Below are 23,899 nucleotides of genomic sequence, written 5' to 3' on the forward strand. Positions count from 1 at the left end.
AAATTACGTCCACGCATTTAAATATAAAAAAGTTTCGGAAGGTAGGGTTCTTAATCATTTCTTCTTTCCCACCCGATACCAGGACATTTGTGCATCCCGAAGAAATTATTCGGAACACCGGGACAAATGATACCATTCCGGGATTCTCTATAGCGTATAGCGTCCCTAGGTATGATCTGGCTATCAAAATCCACTCTGCCACCACATTAAAGGTCACACATTTATTAAATGAAGTCTATCTACGAACTTCTAACTTATCTACATAAAATCAGCGGAAAATGTTTTTGAAAAAGCTAATCCCAGCTTCTCTTTAAAAAAGAATTACAATGCTAGAATTAGTCTTTTCCTCCAAAATTGAAAATAACAGCAACGGTGTTATTATAATATTCGTATGTATGTACACTTAACATTGCAGAGTCGATTAGTCGAGGATCTCCTGTTGAATTCCGAGGTCATTATTTCAACCTCTTTAATGTTAAACACATCCTCTCGGGTGTTGAAGATGAGACTGGCAGTGTATCCAAGATCACCAACAATTTGCTCATATTTGAGTACAAGAGCTTGTCACAATTTTCTACTGCCTACGATGCAGACCCTGAACATGCCTTTACAATTACTGTTTGCCACACCACATTTTTCATTCAGATTTGAAAATGTAAAAAATATCAACCAGGCCATTAAACATTTTGACACACTGTTTCAATGAATGAGGAATGGATATTTCATATTGGAATAAGTTGTTGCAATTTTTCAATGTTGACTGTGTTCTGAGAAAATTGGGTTCACTTCTATTTCAAAATGGTCCAACAATAAAGTTTATATTATTAGTGCATACGATTTCACAAGTCACCCTACTGAGCATTGATCATTTTCGGTACATCTTGTGTCAAACAACTTGAGAACCTTACAGTACTTCCCTACCTATCTTGCACTGCATTTTTACAACCAAATTACTTTGAGAAGATTGATTGATTGATTTGCATTATTTTACTTCGCCTTTTGTGCCACTTTTGGCTTTTCCGAAGATCGGGATAGCGATGACATGATGAAATTGATGAATGGACACCCACAAATGCCCATGCCCATTTCGGGTTTCGAACCCGGTACCCACGATGTGCTAACCAAGGGGGGCCGCTTCCTTGAGAAGACACGAGTGGAAAAAAATATAACTGATTTGACAGTCTCAATATCGCAGAAATTCCACAGAAATGGGCAATAGCCAGGGTTAAAATGTACAAAAATTGCTTTTGGACCCTTCTCTGAAATTATCAATCAAGCTCACCCCCTTAATTCTATGACCCATTACATCAGCAACCAACTATTTTTTCTTATAAATCCACACCCACTCAACCCAGAGAGAGTGGAAGTACTAATAGCTGAAGCTAACCCAGATGCAGTTACAATCTCCAACAGGGACAAGTTTCCCATTCAGATCTAAAGTGTGTAAAATTGTTTATCGACTTTCGACAGTTGGGAAATTTCAAATTATCAAAGAATTAGAACCTGAGGAATACTTAAATATTGAATGGTAACAAACCATATCGGGAACTTCTAATGAAATTATCATGTTCGCGCTATAAGTTCACAAGCAGCTGCTTCGGGCAGAAATCACATGTGGCATTATAGAATTTGTGAAATGTCAAGACTTTTCTGAGTATTTTCCAGAGAAAGTCGGAAACTATCAGGAAATTGCAGACATTTACTTTCCAGTCCCATCTGGTGTGTGGGATTAATTTCTCTCTCACTCGTATCCCGTTCTACACGATTGTAATTTATGAGAATAAAATAAGTCTGAAGAATTTTTTACGAACCAGTCTCTGTGCATAGTGGATAGAACAGATAATCTGGTAATATTACTAAATCTAAGGGAGGTGTGGGTTTGGACCCGTTGGAACCCACCCTAAATACGTCCATGGGTACAACCAACACTATCCGGTTGTGTTTCCTCGTAATCTTCTAAATCGTCCTGCTATATAACTATGAATCTCACTCGTCGTGTGTGCTCGCTGGTGTGACCTTCGATCACTTCTTGGGTTTCTCCATGCACCTAATGTCTTTGAAGAAGTCAGCATGTGTTATTGAAGTAAGGGAAACGAATAAGTACGGTCCGTTATTTGAAAAGCTTAGAACGCAACGTTATGTGTGTACGTGCTCTAACATTGTACAAATACTCAAAATATTCTCTATTTTCTTAATAATAATCATGGTAAATACTGTCAGTTTCAAAATAGCTAGACGTTTTACATTAACAATTTCAATAGCGACACCAAATTTGAAGAGGAACATTTACTTCTTATACATTTTTAAAGATAATTGAAAAATAATTGTTTTCCTTCATTCTTCGCAAATTCCTACCTTGCCTCTGTAATAAATTCTGATACTTACATTTTGAAATTCGAAAAGTCATTGTATCTGGACTGAATCTTCTTCTGATGTAGATGTCACCCTTGTTTGAGGCACATTTTCTAACCATGGGTTGAGTCATCTGTGTGGTGTTGATCTGTGAGAAATAATGTACCATGACAATGTATCAAACAAAGGGGGCAAAAAAAATGCGTCGTGAAGACGGGTTGCTAAGGACATGAGAGAAGGTCATTTTCACCGTTAAAAAAGGGCCGATTAAGAGATTTTTTAATTTTCTCTGTCTATTAGGAGAATTTCAGGGGATGGTAATCGGGCAGTTTGTGTCTCCGGGGCTTCCTTCAAGGAAAACATTTATGTCAGTGACAGGTGGGATTGCGATATGGAAGGTCCCATTGCCTTTCTAGATAAGAAGTGTCCGTTGCTTCTTCCTCTGTTTATAACAGTTCCAAGATACAGGGTCAAATCCTAAATTTTGGGACTCTGACTAGTAATCGAACCCAGAGGCGCTCCTTGTAAGGGAAAGAAGGCGTACTGTTACGCTATTCTATTTAGCTTCGCATTTCTACAACTCTTGGCTAATCGCGACGATGAGGATGAGTGAAGAGACACTCACAAAGTGCACCCATGTCCAGGTCAGGATTCGTATATCTACCTCACCACGAAGATCGGCCCATGATGTGCTGTATATAATAAAAGTCACATATATCAATTTGATTATTTTGAAATGAGACCAAAATATTCCGTCTTACGTTAGGTAGCCTGATCCATGTCATGAAGATTCCCATTTACATAGGAGAGCCTACAAATTACATTTTCCGTACTCATATATTCCCATTTTGTTCGTCTCAAGAGACAATATAAACTTTTAATCCAATTTTATTAATGTTCAATATCACTTTAGCTATCATTTTCCGTACATTGGCGATTCCCTTCATCAGAATAAAACTTCTCTACGAGGAAGTTCATTTGCGAGAAATATGTAATCCTCTTTATTGTTCTATCGACATTAGTTTTGTCTCGCCCCTAAATAATTTTGTGTAATGTAATATGCATTGCAAAGGGATAGCAAATGGAATTTGCCATCTAAAGAAAAATGTATAAGATGATTTTCTTACTGCAACTAATGTATTAATCTAACTGAATTGTTTTAAGCAGTTTCCTTATTCCAACAATTTAGTTACAACATTGCAGTCAGGGACAGCAAGGTTCGTGTATTATTTCTTTGTAATTGTTTATGAATGATATCATATTCACACAAAATACGACAGGATTCATAATCAGTATAATTGTTTTCATTATGAGGTTTCAGCCATTTTACATCTCTCTCTTGTTATGGAGTTGAATATTTGTAGCTACCAGTACATTTGTAATTTTGTTGCAGTGCTAGACATTTGTTGCGAGTTTCAAAAACGTTTGGAGCCTAACCGAATCTAACATGTCATTTCTTTGAGACTACACTAAAGTTACATTATTTTTAAAACAACAAACCGAGACATTTTTATATTTTACTACAGGAAAAACGGGACGACGATATGTACACATTTTAGTATAGAAACTGGTTCGTCATAAATACGTATGTTTGAAATATAAATAAATAAATGCTATTTAAGTAACTTACATATTGTAGTGGTATACACTGCACTCCAACAAAGCAGTCATTTAGAATTAGTTTTCATTCATCGATATTTTCCTGCGGATTGGATCTTATTCAATACATACTTATTTTCAAATAACATTTTGTAAAGGTTTAGACACTTGCGATTAGAGTTCACCTTATTAATCCAAGTTTGAACTGAAAGAGCGTTCTTGTCTTCTCCACAAACGATCCTTGTACGACAACACTCATTCAGTGGGGGCATTAGTTCAAGGATAACAGACATAAAATTGCAATATTTCAAGAAAATTAGAATAAGACACACTGAAATGTGAAATAATTTTCAATCAACAATCGCTAAATGATTTTGAATGCTTCCATTTTCCCAATATTTCTGGCATTACGTACTGCTTTATATACACATCGTATACAGATCTTAAGTCATTGCCACAAAGTGGGACATTTTGGCATACTGTTTTACGTTCAAAGAATACAGTATGTAACATTCTTATTCGTACACACGGATTTTCAAAGAAAATGCTTTAATATCTGAAAGGAAATACTCTCTTTTGAAATTGTTTCTTTACAATTCAATAACTAATATCATTAGGAACATAAAATCTTACTCAAATTCTGTGTAACCAATGACAATAATAAATTAAATGAAACTGAAAGAGAAACATGCCATTTTTTGTACAACTTTCTATTCGTACACTTAATAATATAAAATAAATAAGTATATTCAGATCAAATTGACTGACAGTTCTAATACTTTGGTGCGTATCCTTTCGCTTCAATTACTGCTTGACACCTGTTCTTCATAGAATTAACCAGTTTTCGACATGTTTCAGAGCTTATTTTATTCCACTCGGCTTGCACAACAGTTTTCATCGCTTGTTTCGACTTGACGCCTGCTTTAAGGACTCGCCTCTTCAAAATTGCCCATAAATGCTCAATGGCATTTAAGTCTGGACTTTGAGCTGGTGTTTGTAGTAGTTTGGGCACATTTCATATTAGCCAATTCATGTTAACTCGCGCCTTATGCTTACTGTCATTGTCATGTTGGAATCTGTAGATAGGCGGCATGTCCATTTTTTGGGCACTCTGCGTTACATTGTTCTTCAATATGCCCAAATAGACATATGCATCCATGATATCATCAATAAACTGGATGGTACCAGCACCTTTTGACGACATACAGCACCAAATCATCAATGACCCACCACCGTGTTTAACTGTTGGAACTGTGTTAATGTGATCATTGTCTTTATTTGATTTTATCCAGACCCTATTTATCCCATCTGACCCGTATATATTAATCTTGGACTCGTCTGACCATATGACACTATCCCAAAATTCCTGGTCCTTGTGGATGTGCTCTTTCGCGAATGAAAATCTATTTCTGCGATTCACCTTATTTACATACGTCCTCTTTCCTGTTATTCTACCATGATATCCATGCTTCCGTAAGGCACGTTGGACAGTTTGATCGGACATCATCTTGACAGCAACATTTTCTACTAACGGTCGTAACTGAGGAAAACTTAGTCCGGGGTTTTATCGCACTCTTTTAAAATAAAACGTTCATCACGTTCATTCAACCATCGCCCTTTTGGTTTTCTCGGCAAATTCTGAGTTGAACCTTCCTCTCTAAATTTGTTTACTATGTATTGAACTGTGGAGTGGGATTTATTGACGGTTTGTCCAATTTTTCTTAACGAATAACCTCTAAGGGCCAAATTTATAATAACATCCTTCAGATCGGAACTAAGTCCTTCAACTTGCCCATTTTCAACACGCGGATAGATAGACGATAGGCCTACAACAATACCTACGCCAGCATTCCGCTTGACGGGGAGCGCGCCTGCATGTTCAAACTTGTTACGAAGTTGCAAACTGCACGAAATCGCCCGAATAGCGGTGGCGCTGTATGCGAGGAAGATTGAAACTCTTGCCTCTACGATAACAATGTTGCATGAAACAGCGTGTTTTTCTCTTTTCACAAAAATTATATGCTCTGTTTATACACTTTGAACATACATTTTTTATTGACATTTGTTGGTGAAACATTCATTAACATTAATTTCCAGGTAAATATGAAAATGATTATATTTACTAGTAGATATGAATATTTTTCCTCGGAAATTCTACGTGTACGAATAACAATGTTACATACTGTCTCTGCAGAGATAATAAAAAAAGAAAGGAACTGCCCTGGCTGATTTAGGATACCTGGTCATTTTAGACTACACACAAGAAAGATAGATGCAACAAACGTAACGTATTCGCTTCAAAATTATCAATTGATTCAAGATTGCGTGTAATTTTTTATTTCTTTGTTCGATGTTGATAGAAATTTCTGATACGAATCATAACAGAAAATGACATATTAGGATAATTTAAGAGACGAAAGGGGTAGATTTGTTTTGTACTCTAATCAAAATTGAGTGCATTTTGAAACATGAAATCTTTCCTGTAACACCACAGACTCTTGAACGAATCCTGAAATAAGATATGATCTGTAGATAGTTATTCAAAGTAAGTAATCATGCATCGAAAAAAATCAATGAGACTTCAAATAATTTTGTACTGTTATCATAGGTATCATTACACATATCTACTCTACCTAGGTCATTGCTAAATAATTATTCTAGGCGGTCCGTTTATACAAGTATACCACTAAACATACATGAAGTGAACACACTCATTAGTTATAATTCCGAATCTTAAGTTTATCTTGTAAATATTTTTCGAAATTGTAATTACAACTTTTAACTAGAGTTTGTTTTACTTTGCAGTCAAAATTCGAAGATGATTTCTGCTATGATAATTTTCTTAAGTTTGACGTTTGTGGGAATACATGAAGGTAAAAACCATTTTATTGATCAACTCAACGAAATGGATAGCCACCTTCTTGATTGTGTAAAGGAGATTTTGAAGAAGAATTTTCTTACTTCAACTTCAGTTGTCGTGACTGAAGAAGGAACTGCATATTCCACAGGATTTTTAATTAAGGATCAACAATGGCCGCATATGATATTGAGAGCGGAAAAGGAACTGACTATTACTGTTGGTGGTGGAAATAATGTGGGCACTTCTGTACCTGGTTATGTGTATTTCAAAGACACCATAGATTATCTGTTTGTACTTGAAGACTGGAATAATGTTAACAGTTTCATTCAATGGGTAAAGTCATATTTTGTTTGGAATTCCCGAGCTAAAATTTTGGTGGCCATCGTAACAAGCAACTACACTTCAAATGACATAGAAACGTTTTTCGAAGTAATGCATAGAGAGAGTGTTTATAATATAATTGCTGTTGCTTCGTCCTCATTGGGAGTTAGGGAGCCAACCAATAGTCTTCAGAGAGATAGAGTACACGTGTACACTTATTTTCCATTCGATGGAACTGATTCTAGATCTGGAAAGACAATAGTTAAAGTTGGTGAATGGAGCTTGGGAGAATTCCTAGTTGGTTCAGACTTTTATCCCGATAAGCTGAGAAATTTGCATGGTCACCCAATATACGTTGTCCTTCGTCCCATGAATCCATATGTCGTTGTACATAAAAACTCTGATGGTGGTAAGTTAAAGTTGGGGGGAGAGAACGTGATGATCCTCAACGCAATGGAACAACACATGAACTTCAGTTTACAAACCAAATTCCTTTTCAATTCGTCAATCAACAAAATGGCATTTTCTAGGCTGCCAAATGGCACATATACTGGTTCTATATCACTGTTATTTTCTGATGGGTATGAAGGACAGTTTGACTCCACAGTTCCGATCAGTCGCTATTACTTTGACTTTGACCCAATTCTCACCAGAAGAAGTTATGAAATCGTCTGGGTGATGCCTTATCCACGTTTCTATCCAAAATGGATGAGCGTCTTGTTCCCATTCCAAATTCTACCTTGGATTCTCTTTGCATTGTCTTACCTGTGCTTCAGTTTCCTAATGAAGATCACTCGTGTTACCTACACAGGGAGAAGCAACTTTGCACTGAACTCCCCCTTTCTCTTCAACTTCTCTGTTGCTCTCGGTGTGTCGGTTAGAGATATTCCTGGAACACTGATCATGAACACAACGTTTATCTTGTGGACCTTTTGCGCTCTTGTTCTTAGCGTTGGATATCAGGCATGTCTCTTTGGATTTCTTACCCAGCCGAAAAGGTTTCCATTTGTTTCCACAATGGAAGGTTTAGTCAATTCAGAAATTCCTTATGGAGGGTTTGAACTTGTACGGTACTTCTTGTCAAGCTGGAATAGTGACGTCATAAAAACGATTGTAAGGAATTGGATATCAGTAAAAGATCATCAAGAATTGCTGGCTAAAATATTACTGGATAAGGGATTTGCTTTTGTTTACGACGCTGCAGCATTAGAGTATTTTCTGTACGAGATGTTCCTGTATGACTCCTATGGCAAGCCCTTCATATACATCCTCCCACAGAAAATCGTTCACTTTCCTACTGTTTTCCTCATGAGGCGTAACTCTCCTTTCGTCAATTCCTTTGACAAGTTGATTTCAAGTTGTAACGAAGCAGGGTTGCTCAGCAAATGGAGGAAAGATACAGTACTAGGAGTAAGGGACAGAGCAGAGAGACTTGTCAGCTTCAGGAAGGACAAAAAACTAGTTGTGCTCAGCGTTCACGATTTAGTGGGCGCATTTCTTCTGCTTGCATTTGGGTTGATCTTTAGTTGCATTAACTTCATTCTCGAAATTATACTGCACCGTTCTTAAGTTACAAGTCCTATGTGACCAATTCCATTGTGGCAGGTGTGACATTCAGACAAATTTATATTTATTTTTCAATTACATTCTTATCACCTTAAAATATGTAACTCTTATAAAATCAAGTAATTTTATTGTCCTTGATGAAAGTTATATAATTACAGAATATTCGTCCGCCATCTCAATTTTGTGACTGGTGTGACACTTTTGAGACTAGACTTTGGGACTTTTCCAGTCTTACAATAACATTTTTATGTTTTTTTTTCCACAAAGCAAGCTTTACTCGGCAGTTAGATGGTTTCAGTTTATAAAAATATTACCACTTACTGTTTTAAAAAACATTATTTGCCTATGACCTGTGTGACACCATGTACATTGTTTACTTTCTAGGATTATTTAAGAATGCAAGGACTAAATAAAATATCATAAAAATAATCATCAACCTAATGTTCATTTCAGAAATGAAGTAGGATACTTCAGAGCTTAAGATATAGAAACAATAAATGAGACAATTAGAACGAAATTAGAATGAATTTAGTTTTCTTATGGTATAATACTACATCATAATGAAACTACATTAAGTGGAAACACTCATGTAAAACCCCACTTCTACCATAAAAGGTAATAGACATGATATTTACAAGCCATGAAACTAATGTTTGTTTTAATAAGTTCAAATTCTCATTGTTTCCTATTTCCTTTGTGGAACCCCATGCACATGCGTTGCGCAGCTGCCGCCTGGTGTTTTTCGGATGGGCGACTTTGGTGTTCCTTTTTTGTTCCGCCTTTCTATCTTCACTGGTACTGGCTGTACAGCGGTGTGAAGTTCATTTTCACACGTTTTCGGCGTTGTCTAGCTCCTCACGGAGGCATCTCTCGGCAAAGTGGAAGGGGCACTTATGACCGCCTACCTATTCTCGTAGCACTTCTGGCAACTGGAGAATCGCAGGGGACCAACTTCCTTACTTGGATTTTTACCTTTCAGGCTTAAACCACATACGCTAACTCATGAAAAATGTCAAAAAAAAGTCTGGTGTTAGTAAATTCAGATTTTTATTAATTTTTACATGCAAACATGCTTGAAATTTGTTAGAAAACAATCCGATTCACATGCATCGCAAAACTTACAGCCACCGCTTCCATTAAGCTAAGCCACAGAATATCTCCACCCTCCTATTCCTCTATTTTATACAATGCGATTGCCAATATGACTTTTCTTTGAAGCGCTGTCAAAGTTATAATTTGTACAGCGTGATTGCCATTGTAGTTTTTTACACATTGCTGGCAAAGTTGTAATTTGTACAGCGTGATTATTTTTATATACAACATTTTCAACTAGAGAACTTATGATCTGTCACAAATTCCCCGGGGTTGGGAAATTTGACTTTCTTACTGAGAATCAAGAAGAAATGTCAAATACTTCATGCATTACTAAAATTATGACATTGTTTACATGCAAGAAGTTAGTTACAAAACAAACACCACATAAACAAAGATATAACATGTAAGATTATGACAAAATATCAGATTCATATATTAAATAACTTAACATGCATAAACACAAAACAGAATACACATGTGTACAGTGTGTATGCATAATCGCAGAACCAAATTTGTACAATTTTCAAGAACAAACACAAAACAACACACGTGCAGTTTACATGCATCAGTAAAAGAAAAGAAAACACATCATGTACAATTTGCATGCAGAGATAAAATCATAACATATGCATCTCGCATACATTAATTAGCATGCATACATTCATAACATGCAATAGACAATATGTATGCACAAACTCCACATATCACAAATATGGTACCACTATAATTTACAATTTGTTATCATGCTCTTAATAAATATCGTTAGACAGCATCATGCAACTGCTCCAAACCTAACTCATGAAGTTGCAAATCGTTACGCATGCTTAAAAGTTTGTCTATCCAAAGTTTTTGTTTGTCCAATGAACAATGCCAAGCTTTGATATTTTTTACGGAAATATTTGTAATGTCTTTTCCAGTGTTGCAGCATATGGCTTTCACTGTGTTATCATCATGAACTTGCATACAAACAAAAGGACCTTGGTATAAATTACAATATTTTTTTATAATGCAAGTGATAGTGTCACTTTGAGGATGCAGTTTTATGAAGATCAGATCGCCTTGCTTTACTGGATTTTTTGTTGCTTGTTTTTCATGCTGTTTTATAATACGTTTTTGTCTCTTATTGAAACTACATGTTTCTGCCATAAGCAGCTTATTTTTCCACATCTCTACATCAGGAATGCGATCCGTTAGTACTTTTTTACAGATATTTTGAGGTTCAATATTTAGCCTGAGTTCTATAGGAGCATAACCTGTACTGGAACAAATTGAATTATTTAACAGATGTAAAATGGCAGCAACATGGCTAGACCATTGCTTATGTTTACCATTGCAAAATATACGCATCAATCTATTTATTTCCTGGTGATATCTCTCCACTAAGTTAGCACTTGGATGATAACTGGGTATGTAAAAAATTTTTACATTGAGAGCATGCATACCTTTTGTAAAATGTTCTGCACGAAATTGTGGACCATTGTCACATATAATGATTGTTGGTATTCCCAAATGTAATAAGTAAGAATGTGTTAGTTTTCTAGTTACGATGGAAGCTGTACTATTGCCAATAGGATATGCCACAAGATAACGGCTAGCAGAATCTAATACTGTTAGTAAATATTTTTCACCTTTGGAGGAACGTATGAATGGACCTTGTAAATCAATAAATAATATTTCACCTGGTTTTGAGGGTTTATGCATGATTTCCAGATACTTAGGAGGATGTTTATCTGGTTTATTTTTCATGCAAATTTCACAATCAGTGATGTAAGATTTTGTGTCTCTTTTCATATGAGGCCAGTAAAATATTTGGTAAATTTTACTGAGTGTCTTGTCTGTACCAAAATGACCACCTTCATCATGATACTTGTGCAGTACAAGATTTACTAATGATTGAGGCACGCATATTCTTATCCGGTTTGGATTGTGAAAATCTTTGATGGTAAGTAGATCATTGTGAATAAGGTATATATTTTTCCAGTTTCGATGTTTGCTCTGTTGTGAACTTTCACAACCAGCGAGAACAGATTTAACACCACTGCAATACGGATCACTATTTTGTTCATTAACAAAATTGTTTTTATCACATATTAATGACTCATCAAGATACTCAAAGTTATTCATGAATATGAGTTCATTATTATGGTCATTAAAAGATCGGCTCAACAGGTCTGCCAAGAAGTTTTCTTTACCTCTACAATACTCGACATGGAAAGAGTACTGTTGTATTTGAATAAACCATCTAGTCAGCCTATTGTTCCAAGTGTGTGCAGATTCTAGCCACGTGAGGGATTTATGATCCGTGATAACAGTAAATTTTCTACCTAACAATAGTGATTTAAATTTGTCCAGTGTAAAGAGTATTGCTAACACTTCTACTTCAGTGGACGTATATGATTTCTCAAAAGGTTTCAAAATCCTTGACACGAATCCAATCGGACGCATGTTGTTGTCTACCAGTTGAAAACAATATCCTGCAATGCCTATATTTGATCCATCAGTTTGAACAAAGAATGGTTTGTTCAAATCTGGATGGTAAAGCATTGTTTCTGCAATAATGGACTGTTTCAACAACTCAAAGGAGCATTGTGCACTTTCATCCCATTCCCACTTTTTGCCTTTTTTCAATAACTGGTACAAGGTATGTGCCATGATGGCATAATCTTTAACATATTTTGATAGCCAATTGAAACTTCCCAAGACTTTCTGCAGTTGCTTGATATTGCAAGGGACAGGTAAGTCTTTTATGGCTTGAACATACTTGGGAGATTTCTCATAACCCTGTGCACTGATAGAATGCCCTAAAAATTCCACCTTGACTTGACAAAACCTACATTTGTCCAGTCTCAGTGTCATGTTGGCATCTTGTAACTTATCAAAAATAAGTCTTAAGTGAAAAAGATGTTGTTCGAAAGACGTGCTTTTGACAATTACGTCGTCTACATAACATACTGTAAAAGATTCCGTACCTTCCAAGGTTCGTGTCAGAGCATTAATGAAAGCAGACGTTCCATTGATTGATCCGAACACTATCCTTGTGAACTGGTAAAGTTTTCCCTGAAAACTGAAAGCAGTATACTTTCTTGCTTTGTGGTGTAAGGGGACCTGCCAGAAAGCATTAACCAAATCTAGGGAGGACAAACATTGACATCCATGGAAACTCATTAAGAGTTCATTTATGTTCATAGGATGTAATTGCTCAAGCTTGACATGTTTGTTGATATTTCTTTGATCTAAGCAGAGACGAATGCCTCCTCCGGGCTTGACTACAACTAGGAGAGGACATAGGTACTCTGATTCAGAATATTCAATAATGCCTAAGTTGAACATTTGTTCTATTTGCCTGCCAACTTCATCCCTATATGCTAATGGTATTGGATAGTTTTTGTTAACTATTGGTGTGGAAGTATCCAGTTCTATTGTGTGTGTATACTTGTTACAGAGACCTGGTAATTCAGAAAACAATGTTTTATATTGTTTTAACAACTGAAATAAAGCTATCCTTTGTGACTCATTTAAATGTGCACACTCTTTAACCCTTCTCCACAAGTCTTCATCAGAAGGATGAGAGGATGACCGTGGGGATATGTTAGATACAGAAGGTCTGAAATCTAACTCTTCTTCCGGACAACTTTCATTTGAGACAGCGATAAATTTGGATAATTTGATTCCTTCGCTTGATTCCAAGAGTAAGCCTCGCTGGACAAAGTCTAAAGTGCTATCAATATTGTAGGACATCTAAACCGAGAATAATGTCTACTTTTAAATGTCTGACTACCAGGAATTTAATGCAAAAGGAAAGTCCACAAATTTCAACGTTCAAATGAGTGGAACCTATTAGTTTGTCTTTCCTTTTCCCTGTATAGTCAACTAATTTAATTCCCGTAACTGGCAATAGCCGTGGTTTAGAAGCCTGAGTACAAATAGACTTCCACAGGGTTTCCGAGAGAACACTGACCTCAGCGCCACTATCGAGTAAAGAAGTATATTCCTTATTGTTTATTCTTACTTTTATGTGAGCAGAAGGTTTACGCTTGCTATTAGTATTTATGGGTTGCTTACAATTTTTGATTTCTGCACTGCAATCTATTTCATCACATTCACTTAAGTTTATAAAATGAATAGCAGGATTTATCCCATCACTCACATCACCTGCTTTTTGACATGAGCTCGTAACTAGTTTAACGAGTTAAACTGGTGTATGTCTGCCTGGACTGTGATTTCATTTTGATTGACATCATTGAACAGACCTTTTTGTTTCAAGAAATCAAAAACTACATTCATCCCAGACTTTGACCAATGAATTAAATCAATTCAGCCATTCCTTGGATTTCCTAAGTGTTTTTCAAATAGATCCAATTTTATACTGGAATCTGCATTCAAAAACAGATGACTAATATTCACTACAATGAGATTCTCATCATTCCCCAACTCCATTAGAAAATTATTCCACTGACTCCACTTACTCCACAAATCAGGATTGTCAGCAGTTAACAACTTTGGGATTGGTGGTAACGTGAGTAATATTAACTGATTCGTTAAAGGTAATAACTTGTGTATTAAACCTTTGAGGTCACTTTTCATTTTGTGTAGCTCTGTATATCAAAAAATCATTGGTGCCAATAAGCAACATCACTTTATTACCAACTTTGGTATCTGGACAGATCTTTTGAGATAGGTTGGAAATAGTTTGGCCGCTAGTACATAACCCTATGTTCCGTTTACCTAGTGAATCATATGAAACAGTGTAGTTTGCCAAGGTTTCTGCTACGCGGATCATCATGGAATCACCTAGCAAATGAACATTATTGTACAAGGGTTCAATGACCTGTGCTTCGGTATTTGTTTTGACTGAATTGTAAAATTTTTTGTGTGTGTGATTAAGATTACTAGAGTTGGGTTGTTGCAAAGGAGGATTAGCAGGTACACTCATGACACCTCCCTCTCGACACGAGCGACTTACTCGTTTCCCGAAAAAGTAGACTTATTAGCATTGGTGATTACATTTCTTTTTGAGTTACGCTGTGTGCTGGAATGATCAACAACCTCGCACTTGAGTTTGTCACCTCTGTCTTTAGACTGATCAGTACATTTAGTTTGAATAACTGCTACGTTTCTATTATTATCATAGTTTTTAGTTCTACTGTTAAATACTGCCTGTGGCCTTTCACGTAATGAAGTTTTGCTAAGGGCTTCGGAATTTTCTATTACCGTGATGGCTTCACTCAGCTCAGTAACAGGTTTCATTATGAAAATTTCCTTGATTTTGAAAGGCATCAAAGTAGCAATTTGAGCTAGCCTTTGTGCTTCATCAGTGGTAGGTTGAACAATCTGCAAAATTTTCCATTGGTCCATGAAAAATGTTAGCAGTGACCCATGAACAGACTTTTGATACTGGGAATTCAAGATTTTGGTGAGCATCGTTGTTTTCCAATTAGAATTTTGATAATGATTCAGAAACTGAATTTTGAAAGATTGGTAATCTGAAAATTTTTGCTTTGAGATCTTGTACCATTGCTTAGCATCTTTTGTTAGCAGCGTTGGTACATAAGTCATAAAATCTGTTTCTGCTATTTGAAATAACTCGAAATTCTCTTCGACATCATCTAAGAATTCAGATGGGATTAGTTCACTAGAAACTCCAGAGAATTTCGGAAACCTATTTAATTGATCTGACTTCAAGAAATTTCTTTTAGTAACATGTGAGGAAACTTGAGTTTCTTTGCACCTAGAAACACTCTTACTTGTTCCATTAGGGAAAAGTGTTGTTACACTATCATTATTATTCACATTTACTAAGGGAGACTTTTTCCTAGACCTATTCTTTTTTCTACTCTTAAGCCCAGATGAATGACAGCTAATTGTGCTGGGAGAACTATCTGAATCACTTTCCCGAAACCTGTGTAGCATGGTAGTAGTTGAATTCTGTAGAACTTTAACTTGTTGAGCTACACCTGACAAAACGGGCAACACTGTATTGTTCACAATCCCCACTAAATGTTCTACCTCATGGGAAACATTACCATTTTGTAATTCACTAGTTTCGATGGGAATATTTTCACTTGTATGGGATTTACCAGCAATAAAATTAAACCATTCTTCAGCTTCTGATGGCTCTTCAGTAGATACCTGTTGATCTACAGGTGAAAATGCAGGCTTCTTTTTGACAGACTCTGGTACTTGTACTTGACGATGACACCATACAGTCTTGGCTTCATTCTTTTGTATTCTTTCTTCCAGTTCAAAAAGTTTGTTTTTCACAACCACCAGTTCCTGACGCAATTCATCCTTTTCTTCAATCAATTTTCTCACTTCCATGTCAACTTTCTGGGTTTCACTCCTAACCTTCTCATTCCTAGAAATGCATTCTTGCCTGTATAGGGACACATCTTTCTGCATGACATTCAGTCGGATGTTCAGATCAGCTCTTATATTTTTTTCTAGATTCTTTAGATCACTCTTAAATTCTGCTTTCACTTGTCCTAACTCCTGTTTAAGTTCCTCTTGTGACTTCGAGATAGCTCGCAATTCAGCCAATATTTGCTCCATATTTCTTATTTTCACGTAAAACAACTTAAGTTCACTTTGCACCAAACAAGAACTAGTTGAACACTATCACAATCGTGGAATCACATATTTCGTTTTTGCAAACTAGTTGCGATAATAATGTAAAAATTTTCACATCATAATTTCTAGACGAATAATCTTTGAGACAGCGTACTGAGTCTCATAAAATCTTTTATGACCGCCTACCTATTCTCGTAGCACTTCTGGCAACTGGAGAATCGCAGGGGACCAACTTCCTTACTTGGATTTTTACCTTTCAGGCTTAAACCACATACGCTAACTCATGAAAAATGTCAAAAAACAAGTCTGGTGTTAGTAAATTCAGATTTTTATTAATTTTTACATGCAAACATGCTTGAAATTTGTTAGAAAACAATCCGATTCACATGCATCGCAAAACTTACAGCCACCGCTTCCATTAAGCTAAGCCACAGAATATCTCCACCCTCCTATTCCTCTATTTTATACAATGCGATTGCCAATATGACTTTTCTTTGAAGCGCTGTCAAAGTTATAATTTGTACAGCGTGATTGCCATTGTAGTTTTTTACACATTGCTGGCAAAGTTGTAATTTGTACAGCGTGATTATTTTTATATACAACATTTTCAACTAGAGAACTTATGATCTGTCATACACTTTCGTCTCTATTTCATGGGAGGTATCTGTGGTTTTCGTTTGCACCCTACCTTTAGAATCACCCTGTATATTCTAGTATTCGAAATTAATTCATATCGTACGAAAAATTTCTAACCTAACATTTTACAATTTATTTTATGTCATTTCCGAAATGGAACATTTATGATTATGAGGTTTTGACATTTCTGATGAGTTCGTGTGAAGTTTTCTGCAACAAATATGCCGTATTTGATGAGTTTCAGTGTGATTCTAAACGCCACTATGAGGAATAAGGCATGATAATAATACTATTTAAAAATATATAATGTAGTTGATATGTACGCACGTCTGAGTTACTATGCGTAATAAATGTAGATATCTTTCGCAGATTATTATATTTGTAATTTTTCCTTATCTGATAAGGGACCTTCATCTTCAGTTCTGATATACACCTAAAGTAAAATGGAAGTTTTTCAATAATATGAAATTGTTTCAATGCTTAGTAAGTATTTCGAAATCTCATTAATAGAAACACATGAAACATGCACAGAAGGTAATATAATTAACATTTATAAAACCAATACTGACCTCAGTGCAAGGCGGGCACTCAAATGCATGATATACCAAAAGTAAATCTCCAAAGAATTACAATGGTTACGTCGTCACCTTGTAATCAAGGTGTCTCGGGTTCGATATCCGGTGGAGGCACATAGTAGTTCGGATCAGTCCTTAAACTGTAGGTCTAATTCCGTTTAGCCTCTCTGTGCAAAAAAGTGTGCTCAAGCTCAACCTAAAGAATTAAAAATGAATCGGCTATTATTATCGCCTTTTGGCTGAGTGATGGTGCAGTTTCCTTCGTCTTAGGAAGCATGTTATTACTACAATAACATGAGTTACTAAAGTAAGTAGTAAGTCGAATAGAAATAATAGAAATGCTCCTCGGAGAGAATCCACAGACAGAGCCGTGTCATATTCTTCGCCATGACTATTGAACTTTATCTTGGAGGAAGATTGTTGTCTGAAGAAATCCAAGGAGTACTTCTTCCACTTATCCAACAGGCCTGATTCAAATCAAGCATTCGCAATGAAGTGGAAAGAGCTGAAGGAAGGACTTCCTTGTCTCAGAAGGAACACTTCGGAAAGCACAAGAACTGCTTTCCTTAGTATGTGAGCAATCGGTTTACGAAAGGGGTCTAAACGGCCGAAGTAGTTTGTGATAAAGTCCAGTGAAGACTCGGAAGTCTGTTGCTTCTCAGACGGACAAGCCGATCGAGTTGGTTGTTGTGATGTTATGCTATTATCTGTTAGGTCTATCAGTCCAACAAATTTTGTTTTTATCGCTAATTGACACGTATAGATGGACAAACAGAGGGGCACATCCGTAACCTAAGGATACTTTTATCACCATGCTTGCCATAAAACCTCTATAAAGACAACTGACGATCAATATTGTTGGAAGGTTGTTCTGCAGTTCTTAGCACAATTTCAATTTTTATGTCTTTCTTGTTCCATAACTTAATATCAGTATAATTATGATTAGAAAACTCACTCGCTTACCTGTGACATGCACTTGCTAACAGAGAAGTCCTTTCTTCAAATTGGAATGTAATTAAGGAACCCAGATGTTCTCAAATAATTACTTGTCACATGTGTACTGTTTAACACGTCGTTTTAACCATGCCACCTGCTTAATGAGAAGCCATCTAAATTACCTCTTATGTCAGATGGTTGTGGACGTTTTTGTATTTACCAGTCTCAGAAGTACATGTAGGGAACAATGTTCGAGGAAGAAAGTATACCGATGCAGAATACGAACGATTGTTGATCAGGTGTTCCTCTCATTGGCTTAGACCTGTGACTTTCTTGGATTCGTTTTTGGAAACAGGAAGAGTAAGTTACTTCACTTCGCCACGTTCTGGTAAAATAATGAAGGGCTAAATGTTTTTTTAACATATGGACGTGTATATTTCCTCATAATATCCTGAAAATCATATGAAGAGTAACTGAATAATTTATTTCAAAATTTCTCTAGCGTCAAATACTGACGAATTTGAAGTATTTTGTAATTTCAGTATCTATTTGTGTATATCTGCAATTGATACAACAACACTACAATATTGTTATGAATATTATTTTAACTGTTTTGTTTTTTATTTGTTGAAGAATTTACTTGAAGAAGTAAGACTGCTTTTTTCGATATTTCTTTCTGGTGATAATGACGTATTTGACATTCAAAGCTTCACTGCTTGAATTTATATCACGTGTAATATTTGAAAATAAGTAGTGTAAAATACAATATAACCAGCACAAGAAAGTATGAACCCCCCTCTGGCAGATTTGCCTACACTTAAAACTTGCTTAACATGCCCATATGAGCTTTTTGCTCAAGTGTGGAACCCCGTCTAATCCAAGATTTTTGTGAAAATGCCCTCGGGAATTTCCTGAGAAAGTATGACCCCCCTCAGATTGATTTGCCTACACTTATAAAAGGCACTTCTGTGAGATTGTTGTCCATAAACCTGTCAAAAATATGCCCCTCTTGATATTTTTTTTGCCCACACCTAAAACTACGCAAACGTATTAACACACACACACACACACATTGACCTTGATCTTGACCATGAGATTGACCGTGACCTTGACCTTGACCATGACCATGACCTTGACCATGACCTTGACCACACCCACCTACATACACACCCACACCCACCCACACCCACCCACATACACCCACATACAAACACACCCACACCCACACACACCCACACCCACCCACACACACACACATATATTTACTTCCGGTCCACTTGTGGCCTATTTCTGCTTTATTTCTGTTGCGTTATGTTTTGCAACAAATTATTACCCAATATTATGCATTAGACACGTGTTGTTTTCTGATTGGTTGCTTATGACATAATGTGATGACGTGTTAAATTCTGATTGGCTTATTGTTTCAGATGTTTTCAATGCGGTCCGTGCTTAGGGTATATAAAGAGATTTTGCATTGCATATCAGCCAGTATTGAAAAAGTTGTTGAAGAGTACAGATGTGTTGTTGCAGTGCTGCTCATATTTTTTAAACACAAAAATATTGCAGATTTGTATAAATTGAATTACAAATCTATTTGATTTAATATATAGAATTTTTGACAACCTGTCATAGGTTTATTAAGTATAAAGTTTTGATTTGGACCCCAAGAAATTTTATATAAATACCAAAGCCAAAAATATTAACACACATACACACACACAAAATATACAAATCACACTGCTGAACCCAACTGATATTTTTTATTAAGCATAGAATTTTGATTTGAACCCCAGGAAATCTTATATAATAAACAACAACAAAAATGCCTAATCAAAAATATTGTAATCAATGCAATAAGAATATATCCAGCCCCAATTGGGTTAAGCACCAAAAGAATTGTAATCCAGATAAAAGCAGAATTCTCACAAAAATATGCCCAAAATGCCATAGAGAATATAGCATGCAATACTTCACATATAAACATATAGATACTTCTTCTGCACAGTCATCAACATTGCCAAACAAAATTGATTGGAAATATTTGTGTGATTGCCCTGTATAACTTAGATTGCAAGGCCAAATTTTGCAATTTCCTAGATCAGGAACTTGACCCTGTGCACCAGAAACAGGCCATAAGATGTTTATCTACAAATTATGCAAATATAATGGAGCATATAATACATTTTACAATTTTGATATCAGAAGATGATGAAAAATATAATATTGTTCCCCTATTACCCAGGCTGTGCTCAAATATTCAATATGAATACCTGATGATGTGCATGTATTTTCAGGATGACAACAAAACAATTACAGATGTGAGCAGGTGCGGGCAGCCCACTGTGCCCAATATTGAATCTGCAAAAATTTGTTACACTGATGTGAAGAGCCTATTGAAAATTAAACTTGTTAGAATTGACAATGTTCGTATCACCGATAAGAATAATTATTATAAGATTACAGATATGTTTTCAGGTTTATTTTTTTGTTTAGATTATGAAGTTGTTAGAGCATATAATCACAGAACATGTGGCAGATATTATTACAGTGATGGCCCATATGTTGCTGAGTACATATACAGGGACAAGACTGAAGTGTTTGTAACAGCAGAGCTTGAAAAATACAGAAACATAAAATCAATAAAACATCTCATACATCCAAATTGTTGCAGGTTGTCATATCTTATAGAGGTTTGTTCTGAGTACAATTATATCTTATCAATTATGAACAGCTCTGCTGCATGTTGTGATGATGAATATCTAGTCCCTAAACCTAACAGAGCTGTGCAGTGATGTTGTTATTGGGAACAGGATTCAAATCCTACACAGATTTATGGATAGGAGTGAAGAATTAATTTTTGCCATGAAATTATATCTAGATACTCAATATCCCTGTGCAATAATGCTGTTATTGGGAACAGGATTCAAATCCTACACAGATACAGATTCTTGCTGAGCTTAATAGGTGATTGTCATGGAAGATACTCAATATTTCTGCTGTTATTAGGTACAAAATTCAATTACACAGACACAGATATAATATCTAGATAAATAATAATGCATACAGAACTGTGGTTTCTATAAATCTATACTCAATATCCCTATACCTGACAGCTGTGCGGTGATGCTGTTATTGGGAACAAGATTCAAATCCCACACAGAAACAGATTTTTGCTGGGCTTAGAACTATTATGGATAGGTGATTGCCATGAAATAATAACCCTATACCTGACAGAGCTGTGCAGTGATGCTGTTATTGGGAACAATTTTAACAGAGCTGTGGTTTCCATAAATCTATACTCAATATCCCTATACCTGACAGAGCTGTGCAGTGATGCTGTTATTGGAAGAGGATTCAAATATACAGATTCTTGCTAAACTTAGAACTATGCAATGAACAAAACTGTGCGGTGATATAATTATTGGGAACAAGCTTCAAATCCCCGCACAAATACAGATTCTTGCTGAGCTTAGAGTGAAGATACCAGTGATATAATTATTGGGAACAGGATTCAAATTTTGGAACTATTATGGATAGGTGATTACCATGAAGATACTCAATATTTTTGTTATTAGGTACAAGATTCAATTATACAGATACAAAAATATTCATTAACAGAGCTGTGCGGTGATGTTGTTATTGGGAACAGGATTCAAATCCTACACAGATACAGAGCCTTGGAATTATTATGGATAGGTGATTGCCATGAAGATAGATACTCAATATCCCTTTACATGACAGAGCTGTGCAATAATGTTATTATTGGGAATTGGAACTTAGGTACAAGATTCAATTACACATATACAGACACGGAAATAATATCTAGATAATAATTTTTAACAGAGCTGTAGTTTCCATAAATTTATACTCAATATCCTATACCATGCAGTGATGCTGTTATTGGGAACAAGCTTCAAATCTCACACAGATATAGAGCTTTGGAATTATTATAGATAAGTGATTGCTATGAAGATAGATATTCAATATTCTATTAGACACAAACACAGTATCAATAAATTTATAATATCTTTATATTTAACAGAACTGTGCTGTGATGCTGTTATTGGGAACAGGATTCAAATCATAGATAGGTGATTGCCATGAGGATAGATATTAGATAGAGACACAGAAATAATATTTATCAATAAATTTATAATATCCCTATACCTGACAAAACTATGCAGTGATGCTATTATTGGGAACAAGCTTCAAATCATGGATAGGTGATTGTCATGAGGATAGATATTAGACATAGACACAGAAATAATATTTTCCATAAATCTATACTCAATATCCTTATACCTGACAGAGCTGTGCGGTGATGTTGTTATTGGGAACAGGATTCAAATCATGGATAGGTGATTGTCATGAAGATAGATATTAGATACAGATACAGAAATAATATTTTCCATAAATCTATACTCAATATCCCTATACCTGACAGAGCTGTGCGGTGATGTTGTTATTGGGAACAGGATTCAAATCATGGATAGGTGATTGTCATGAGGATAGATACTCAATATCTCTGCTGTTATTGGACACAAACACAGAGAATGAAATAATATTTAATAACATAAATCTATACTCAATATCCCTATACCTAACAGAGCTGTGTAGTGATGCTGTTATTGGGAACAGGATTCAAATCATGGATAGGTGATTGTCATGAGGATAGATACTCAATATCCCTTTACATGACAGAGCTGTGCAATAATGTTATTATTGGGAATTGGAACTTAGGTACAAGATTCAATTACACAGATACAGACACGGAAATAATATCTAGATAATAATTTTTAACAGAGCTGTAGTTTCCATAAATTTATACTCAATATCCTATACCGTGCAGTGATGCTGTTATTGGGAACAAGCTTCAAATCTCACACAGATATAGAGCTTTGGAATTATTATAGATAAGTGATTGCTATGAAGATAGATATTCAATATTCTATTAGACACAAACACAGTATCAATAAATTTATAATATCTTTATATTTAACAGAACTGTGCTGTGATGCTCTTATTGGGAACAGGATTCAAATCATAGATAGGTGATTGCCATGAGGATAGATATTAGATAGAGACACAGAAATAATATTTATCAATAAATTTATAATATCCCTATACCTGACAAAACTATGCAGTGATGCTATTATTGGGAACAAGCTGCAAATCATGGATAGGTGATTGTCATGAGGATAGATATTAGACATAGACACAGAAATAATATTTTCCATAAATCTATACTCAATATCCTTATACCTGACAGAGCTGTGCGGTGATGTTGTTATTGGGAACAGGATTCAAATCATGGATAGGTGATTGTCATGAAGATAGATATTAGATACAGATACAGAAATAATATTTTCCATAAATCTATACTCAATATCCC

General features: G+C 35.6%; 1 protein-coding gene across 1 annotated transcript; it reads left to right on the plus strand.

Moving 5' to 3' along the window:
* The first annotated feature begins 6,856 nt into the window (after positions 1-6,856).
* LOC145981723 (glutamate receptor ionotropic, delta-2-like) lies at positions 6,857-8,701 on the plus strand. The gene has a single exon (XM_083115132.1). It carries the CDS (start codon positions 6,857-6,859, stop codon positions 8,699-8,701), a length of 1,845 nt encoding a protein of 614 aa, XP_082971258.1.
* Positions 8,702-23,899: the final 15,198 nt, after the last annotated feature.

Source organism: Lepisma saccharinum, chromosome 30, assembly GCF_977018435.1.
Source record: "Lepisma saccharinum chromosome 30, izLepSacc3.1, whole genome shotgun sequence".
NCBI lineage: Eukaryota > Metazoa > Arthropoda > Insecta > Zygentoma > Lepismatidae > Lepisma > Lepisma saccharinum.